Genomic DNA, 9,554 nt, shown 5'->3' with positions numbered 1-9,554 from the left:
AAAACAACACCATATTGAAAGAGAAAGTGAAAGTTAAACGAGAGCACTGGAAATCATCAATGATGTCCTGTAAATGCTCCAATTTACATTTCTAATTATCTGTAAACGTTGTCTCCTATAGTCACTGGGGATGTGTACAGCTGTGGCTGTAGGAAACCTGCTGATACATTTGTATTAATGCCATGAGATAGCAGTAACTGCTCTTTAGCAGCTTTAGCTACCTTACTCTTTACAATGTTGGCTGTTGGTGTAAAAGTCATGTGCGTTACACTTGATGTACTGCCGCTATTATTGCTGACTTAGCAGTTAACTTCTTAGTGCTATTACAACCAGGGGCTTAGCACCAAAACACAAAATCTCCCATCCAAACCTAAACCCAGCGTTGCCGCATCATCCACACACACTTACTATGTTTACATGCACTAAAAAACTAATTATTGCATGGATTTGGTTGAAACTAGCTTTTTAAAACATATGTAAAGAATGTTATTATAGTTTTTCCATTTTTAAAGATCGGATTAACATATCTAGAACATATTTAGATAAACCCCCTGAATGTTTTTTTTTTGTAAAATCAAAAATTCAATTCAAAGTGTCCAGAATATGATTTTGAATAATCATTTTACCTGTCATTATTCACCTAAATATGATTATAAATATGTCAAGTTTCCCTTTACTTCAGAGTGTAAAGTAGAGATTAGTTGATTAACGTAAGGATGATCATCAATGGATAATACAAATCACAGCAATACATCATTATTAAAATGATTGTATTATTATTAGTGCATCTCTTGGGGGTTAAGTCGCTCCCTGTCTTTAAAATCTAGTGACGTGTTCGTTTCTAACTTTAATTGAGGGTCTTTGAATGCACCACAGTTATGGGAACTGAGATGCAAAAGTGAAACTGGTACATAACTTTCTCCTCTGCTGCCACACATATGTATCATATTGTTTATCATTCTTCTATCACTTCATCCTTGTTCCAAAATGTTGGTGCTGTGTGTGAATGCTTAAAAATGAGCTTTGATGACGTTATGACGTCTGTGTTGCGTGCAGTGTTCCAGGCTGGGTTTGCCGATATCCAGGTGGAATGAATCATTTTGATTTTTTATAGGGGGTGTAAGTACTTAGACTTCTTCATTTGATTTAACTAAATCAATTATTGAACTTTCGCAGCTATATTCAATTTATATTAAAATGTATGAAATCTTTTGTTTTATAACTTACATGCTAAAATAACTTAACAAAACTTTACAAAAGTCAAGGGGCCCCAGTACAACACCCTCCACTTCAACGGCCCTGATTATAACATTGGTTCTTTAGATGTTTTTCAAATGTTGAAAATAACAGCCTCTCTCCAATAATCCCCTGTTTGGGATGTGCTTCATCTTTACAAGATCTCAGGTTCAGTTTGAACCTCTTGCAGGTTCTTTGTAGAATAAATATTATGTCTACAGTGACAAGGATATAAATGTAAAAGTGGATGTGTTCTCTGAAAAGCGTTCACTTTTAAACATGCCGTACCGTCGCAGCTGCATCCGTCCGAGTTGAGCCTGTAGCCCGCTGAGCAGTAGCATTCGTAACCTCCAGGGTAGTTGGCACAGTTCTGCTGGCAGCAGGAGCTCTGCCTGCCACACTCGTCCACATCTGCCAAACACAACAAACACAACTTTTATGACACGACTACAGGGCGCTTTATCCCCCGAAACATTTTTTTAATGAAAAAATGCAAACTGTGTAAGTTTACAGGCCAGTCAGGAAAAAACAGAGCTAACATTTTTGCTGTGATTGTATTAGTAAATATTTAAAATACCAAAAAATAAAAAACTAAGTCATTTGTGAGAAAGAAGCATGTTGTAGTTATGTTACTCTGTACTAGGGTTGTACGGTATACCGGTATTAGTATAGTGCCGCAATACTAATGAATCATATTCGGTACTATACTGCCTCTGAAAAGTACCGGTCCGCCAGCCCCCCGCACCCCTGTCATGTCATGACATTGCTGGTTTACGAGCAGAGGAGCATGTTCGGCAGCGCACAATCATAGACTACTTACAAGCAGACACAGTGTGTAGACAGAAAAGGGAGAACGCACGCATTTTGGCTTAAAAACTAACGATAAAGGTGAAGTTATAACACTGAAACGCCCACCGGAAGAGGTGCTTTAAGACATGGCTTGTTAGCTAGCGGCTAAAGTCTAGCCCCAGTCTGCAGTGTTTTAGCTACTTCTAAATCACTAATCCTCGCCTCCATGGCGACAAATAAAGTACGTTTCTTACAAGTATCATCCCTGCAGGACGAGGAATAGCTAAACATGCTTCACTACTCACCGTAGCTCACCGGCGTCACAATGTAAACAATCGCCATTGGTGGATCTACACCTAACATCTACTGTAATGATACCAAGTACATGAGCGTATCTAGTCGATACTACTATGATTACATCGATATTTTTTAGCATCACAAAATATTTTTTTAAATTTATATTATGTTTATAAACTCATGAAATATGTCCCTGGACCAATGAGGACTTTGAATATGACCAATGTATGATCCTGTAACTTCTTGGTATCGGATTGATCGCCAAATTTGTGGTATCATCCAAAACTAATGGAAAGTATCAAATAACAGAAGAATAAGTGATTATTACATTTTAACAGAAGGGTAAATAGAACATGTTAAAATAAAAAGTAAGCAGATATTAACAATAAATGAACAAGTATATTAATAATTAATTTTCTACCACTTGTCCTTAATAATTTTGACAAAATAATAGAATGAGAAATGACACAATATGTTACTGCATACGTCAGCAACTAAATTAGGAGCCTTTGTTTGCTTATTTACTAATAAAAGACAAGTTGTCTTGTATGTTCACTATTTTATTTAAGGACTAAATTGCAATAATAAACATATGTTTAAAATACCGGAAGATTTTTTGTTAAAATGAAGTCAATAATGCCATTTTTTGTGGTCCCCTTTATTTAGAAAAGTACCGAAATAATTTTGGTACTTTTCTAAATAAAGGGGACCACAAAAAATGGCATTATTGACTTCATTTTAACAAAAAATCTTCCGGTATTTTAAACATATGTTTATTATTGCAATTTAGTCCTTAAATAAAATAGTGAACATACAAGACAACTTGTCTTTTATTAGTAAATAAGCAAACAAAGGCTCCTAATTTAGTTGCTGACGTATGCAGTAACATATTGTGTCATTTCTCATTCTATTATTTTGTCAAAATTATTGGTATCGGGACAACACTACTATGTACTGTAAAAAAAAAAGATGGAGAGGGTATCTGTTTTTTTTACGCCCCACTTTTTATATTTTGGAGTTTTTGCCCTGGTTTTCTTATACTGTCTTGGTTATCTGTCAAACATTTGTGCTTAAATCCTAACACCCCACATTCCACAGAATCTAGTACCAGTGACATCTTATGTTTAGTGCCATCTTATTAACGGATCAGTACGGTAAATATTTGTATTACTTTTCAGAGCTTGAACACTTTTTGAACAGAAAATATTAGCTTGTACTTCTTCTAAGGCACACATTTGCTTGGTATCCAGGGAATACTATATCAGGGGTGTCCAAACCACAGCCCGCGGCATCTTCAATTCTGCCCGCAAGACGTCAACAGTTGATTAAGGAGGAGTGCGCCAGATTCAAATTAATTTTAATTATCTGACAAAATGATGGCTACAAATGTGTTGACAACTTGTGGTCAAATTTAGTAATTCAGGCCAATGCACATGAAACAATTTGTGCACAGCATTTACTTATGACCCAATCCAAACAACCTTCCTTAGTCATGGCCCATGGTTTTTATTTTTTAAATTTTTTTTTATCTAGTACCAGTGACCAGTATTTTGAAAATTACTTTTATTATAGTAAATTATTATAGTTACTCGTTTCGTTACAAAAAAAGTAATTTAATTGTTAACCAAATTACTCTTTAATAAATGTAATTATGGTATTAAAAGTTATTAATGCATTACTTAACAAAAATAAAATCTAATATCTGGCATATGGAGGTGAGAGATGTTTCATGAGAGCATAGTGTGTGTGTGCCTTAAAAAGGTGGTGCTTATTGCCAAGTGACATGTGATGTCAGCGAGAGCGTGCTCAGAGACGGATTTCAGCTCAGCTGTGTTTGTTAGCTTAGCAGCGGAAGTTTGACGGCAGTTGAATCTTTTCAATGGTGTGTTAGAGCTAGTTAAAAAACAGATTGAATGTGCTTCAATGGCTGTCTTTTCTCCTTGTCCACGAACAAGGTGTTGTAGAATTACATGCTTGTCACTTCAGTCATTGATTTGATATTCATTATTCCCTCACAGTAGTAGTGTGTATGTGTGTGTACTTAGCCTACATGTTGTTTGCTGTGTGATGTTGCCTCCTTCTATTTGATATCATGTTCATTTTAGTTTGGTGTTGCTTGTTTCAGAGAATGTGGCAGTATATCCAACCAGCCTCACAACCGCAGATCCCTGTGAGGTGGGATGGATTATCTTGGCAAAAAAGAAGCGCTCACTAACACAGAGTTAGACAGATTTGTGAACATTTGAGAGGAATAAGTCTTTTGTGTATATAGTAAAAGTTTTAGATTTTTGACTTCAAGTCATGAAAAATGGAACCAAAAACAAAAGTGTTGAGTTTATATTTTTGTTCAGTGTAGAAGCAACTTGTTTTTCCACTCAACTGGTAAAGCAAATAGAGCATTTTCTTCATTCAGTTTCATCGTCGACATGTTACAGCAGATACATTTAAATTAGCTGAGTTACGCCAAGATGTTGGCAAACGTCTACCATATATGGATAATCCGCCGACGTCACACTTGAACAAAACGTCACAATAGAGGATGTAGGAAAGAAGGCAAGATTGTTTTATAAATATCTCTGCTCTCCGTGGTTTGATTTAAAATGTTCGGGATTTATGCAGATTCCCAAATACACACAAGCAGGTACCATCAGGGAAAAACATTTGGTTTTACATAATAAGGCCCCTTTAGTGTAAAACTGTAATTATGATCTATAAAATGTTTTTGTGTTAATATTTGTGGGTGTCTGTAACGTATTGATTAGATTTGCAATGTTTATTACGGGAAAAAATAGTTTCGCTTTTCATCTGAGCTTTTGGAACTGATTATTAAGGAAAACCGAAGTACTACTGAAGTTGTAGTAATAAATGTTGGAAAAAAATTAAAATGTATCCTTTAGAGGAAGGAAGCATATTGTATTTCTATAAAGTCATACTTGTGGTTTTCAGCAGTCTGGTCCAGAACAAAAACATTTTCAAGCGATCTCGGTTTCGCTTGTTTTATTGGGATGACCAAGCAAACTAAACGAGCAGAGCAAACGCACCAGGGAAAGCAAATTATGTTTTTGTGAGTGGTGATGGATTTTACTGATCTCTCACCAACACAGGTCTTAAGGTCGTTATCCAGCTTGTAACCATGGTTACAGGAGCAAACCGGCCCACTATTGGAATGTTGGCAGTGGTGCGAGCATCCGCCGTTTTTGTCCTCACAGCTGTTCACGATCTCCATCTCGATTCCTTTAGGTTTGACACAGTGAGTGTGTTGTTATTGCACTGCGTGGTGACTTTGTGCAACGCGTGAAAGCAGAAGGACAACTGACTGTAACACTGTTTTCCATCAGAGCCCAACTCGTACGCGGCGTTACAGACGCAGGAGAAGGAGCCCAGCGTGTTGTGGCAGCCGTGAGCACAGTTGACATCTTCCATCTGGCACTCGTCAATATCTGTGAGGAAAAAAAAAAATAAAAAATTTAATATCTGCTGTACTGTACGGCCAGTTGTATTACAGTACTATAACCTATCATTCACTACTTCTTCCTTTCTAGTACTCTCAGGGTAAACACTTTTCAAGGATAGTTTACATGTCAAAATGTCAAATGTCAAAAGAAATATGAGATTCAAGTCAAAATTATGAAAATTACATTCAAGAAAAAAAGTAGTGTTATTTTGTCAATGCAGACATGTCAGAAAATGAATCATTGTGTGCCTGTACTATCAATCAAGCATTTATACTAGTGTTGGTTATTTATATTTTCCTTTTGATTGTACCGTCATCAAATAATATATTTATTCTATTACCATATTTACCAGATTGAAATATTTCTACATGCAAACCAATAGGGTTTGTGCCAAAGAGAGAATCAGAGCTTTTTTTCCTGTCACTCACTGTGTGTGTGTGTGTGTGTGTGTGTGTGTGTGTGTGTGTGTGTGTGTGTGTGTGTGTGTGTGTGTGTGATAGGACAAAAGCTCAGAGTCGCTTGGTAAGAAGTAGTTTGTTGGATTGTGTGTAAATCTCTGTACACCGAAAATGACACAACTTAGACTTAGACAAACTTTAATGATCCACAAGGGGAATTGTTCAACACAGTAGCTCAGTTGCAATGATGGAAAGTGTAAGGATGAAAAGGACAATGCAGGTATAAATAGACTAATATAGCGATAAAAAATCTAACATATATACGAATATTTACATAATATGTGTACAGAATAATATATTTACAGATATATTATATTATGTCAACCTGTCTTTTTCAGACTTTTTATTATTGTTTTACTTTTCAGAACACAAACAACCCAAACAAGATCAATCATCAAAGCAGTGAGAGTATAATCAGCTTTCTCTTGTTCCTCCATTGGGTGTACCTGCATGACATTCAACGATTGCTATGATATGCTATAACTAAAGTTAATATTATTATTATTCTCCTATTTATTTAGGTTCTATTATTGAATTCCCATATTAACCCGAATATAGGACGAGAAAAAAGTTGAGAAAAAACATTGTTTCTGTTATATTCAGAGTATTAATTAAGCTTTACACGCAAACCAACATGCTTTGCCAAGCTACTTCTTTACAGCTTTTCTTCCTGTCATTCACCCACACACCAGTGAAAAGAACATCTTATGTTTAGTGCCATCTTATTATCGGGTCAGTACAGTAAATATTTGTATTACTTTTCAGAGCTTGAACACTTTTTGAACATAAAATATTAGCTTGTACTTCTTCTTGGGCGCACATTTGCTTGGTATCCAGGGAATACTATATCACGAGTGTCCAAACTATGGCCCGCGGCGTCTTTAAATCTGCCCGCAAGACGTCAAAAGTTGATTAGGAAGAGTGGGCCAGATTCAAATGAATTTTAATTATCTGACAAAATAATGGCTACAAATGTGTTGCCAACATATGGTCAAATTTAGTAATTCAGGCCAATGCCAATGAAACAAGCAGTATTTACTTATATGGCCCAATCCAAACAACCTTCCCGAGTCATGGCGCATAAAAAATGAAAAATGCAACCAACACAAAAAGTTATCACACATTGTCACACATAACACAACCTGCCCACTGAACTTTGTGGATATTATAAAAAACATCCAGGCAACATAAAAATTTCAAAATTACACCCATTTAAATCCACCACAATGCATGATGGGAAAAATGCTAAATCCTCTCCACACTTATCCATGTTTGGGAAATTTTTTGCTGCTTGATATTTATGATTGATTACAAAACTTTAAGAACGTCGTCACAGAAATAAAGAAGGCAAGAGTCGAACTTTCACATACTCTTAATATCCAATTATATTAATTATATATCCATTGTATTAGTATTACATATGTATATATACATATATATACACACACACACTCACACACATGCATATATATATACATACACACATACATATAGATGTATATACACATATACACATTTATATACACATATATATACATACACACATATACACAAATATTTTATATACACAAAAATATATATACATATATACACACACATATATATATATATATATATATATATATACACACACACACACACACACACACACACACACATACATACATACATATATATATATATATATATATATGTATACATACATACATACCAGTGACGTGCGGTGAGGTTGATGGCTGGTGAGGCACTGACTTCATCACAGTCAGATTTACAAACATATGAACCCTAAAGAATATCTTATTCACCATTTGATTGGCAGCAGTTAACGGGTTATGTTTAAAAGCTCATACCAGCATTCTTTACACATACAAATTGTAGCGCATAAAAAGCACATTTAATTAAAAAAAAAAAAAAAAACATTATTATGGTCTTACCTTTCTTGCTGGACATCCACACAGCCAGCCTTTGCGTGTGTACCACGCCGTTTGAAAAGAACGGGTCTTCTGTCCCGAAGTCTGAAGCAAACCTTTTAGCTCCGGCGTTGGTCTACCTTTGATTATTACCTCCTGCTTCGATTTAAAGTCCAGTTTAGAAAACTGTTTTATTTTACATATGTAATCCTCCATGTTTTTAATAAAAGTTCAGGTGAGAGGAAATAATAAACGACCGCTGCACTTGACTTGCTAACTGTGGCTTGTTCTCACTTCTTCTGCGGCCGAGGGAATGATCTCTGAGATCACTAGCGCCCTCTACCACCAGGAGGCCGGATTACTGCGAGCCTCAGCCAGTACGTCTTTTGCAGCCGTTTTATGAATGCTCAGCACAAAAAATACGTTACATACATACAGTTATTGACAAAATACACTGTACATTATATACCTCAGCTAACTAAACTATGGAAATGTATAATATAATTCATATAGCAATACAGTCTCACTGCACAGCAGGCCGGCAGTTAGCCGAGTCATTGCGCAATCCATGTTGCGGCACTGAGTGACGTGCCTCAACTGGCTGCTGTTCACCACACCGTCTCTTCTCAGTATTTGAACGGCAAATGTGAAAATTCAGCGATTTTGAATAAAAATAATCTAAAACTGGTGAAGTTAAATGGAAAATAACTTTAGTATAATCACTGGATACATATAACAATTTAATTATTATTTTTTTCTTTGTACATTTTTATTCTTTCCATGATGGCAGGTGAGGCCCCGCCTCACCTGCCTCTAGTGACTGCACGTCACTGATACATACATACATACATACATACATACATACATACATACATACATACATACATACATACATACATACATACATACATACATACATATATATATATATATATATATATACACACATAGATATATACACACACACACACACACACACACACGCACGCACATAAATGTTTAGGCATATGTTGTGCTGTGATGAATTATAATATTATACACCTTGGTTTATTATTGCAATTTAGTCATTCCGTGTCATGTGGTGCTTTTACCTTCACATGTTTGTCCGTCCTCAGCCAGAACGAAGCCAGGTCTGCAGTCACAGTGAGCCTTCCCGCCGTCGGCCCGACAGTGATGCATGCACCCTCCATTGCGATCAGCACAGGGATTCTGCACTGTAAGGCAAAAAGCCAAGCAGTTTTGAGTGATCAGCACTGCAGCATTATCACTACGCGCAAACCTCATGTTTAGTTTGAAACTTGTGTAACATGTCTGGGGTCAGGGATGAAAAGCTTCAGCTCTTCTGCACAAATTAAAGGAAACTAAAAATGACAAAGTAAAGGCATGTCATTTTAAAATGTAGGTATTGT

The 9,554-nt window shown here is 36.0% G+C and overlaps 1 protein-coding gene across 3 annotated transcripts in view; it reads right to left on the bottom strand.

The window, feature by feature from the left end:
• Positions 1–9,554, bottom strand: part of megf6b (multiple EGF-like-domains 6b) — a 160,236-nt gene that overhangs the window by 36,021 nt on the left and 114,661 nt on the right. For all 3 annotated transcript variants that reach the window (XM_061938782.2, XM_061938780.2, XM_061938781.2), the window contains 4 exons: positions 9,237–9,359; positions 5,640–5,762; positions 5,419–5,556; positions 1,525–1,647 (listed from right to left, as the gene is read on the bottom strand). In XM_061938782.2, coding sequence (XP_061794766.1) covers positions 1,525–1,647; positions 5,419–5,556; positions 5,640–5,762; positions 9,237–9,359 — 507 coding nt within the window. The remainder of the gene's footprint in view (positions 1–1,524; positions 1,648–5,418; positions 5,557–5,639; positions 5,763–9,236; positions 9,360–9,554) is intronic.

Source organism: Nerophis lumbriciformis, linkage group LG03 (genome assembly GCF_033978685.3).
Source record: "Nerophis lumbriciformis linkage group LG03, RoL_Nlum_v2.1, whole genome shotgun sequence".
Classification (NCBI taxonomy): Eukaryota; Metazoa; Chordata; class Actinopteri; order Syngnathiformes; family Syngnathidae; genus Nerophis; species Nerophis lumbriciformis.
The sequence above is the reverse complement of the archived record's forward strand: the minus strand, read 5'-3'. Positions and strand labels throughout refer to the sequence as shown.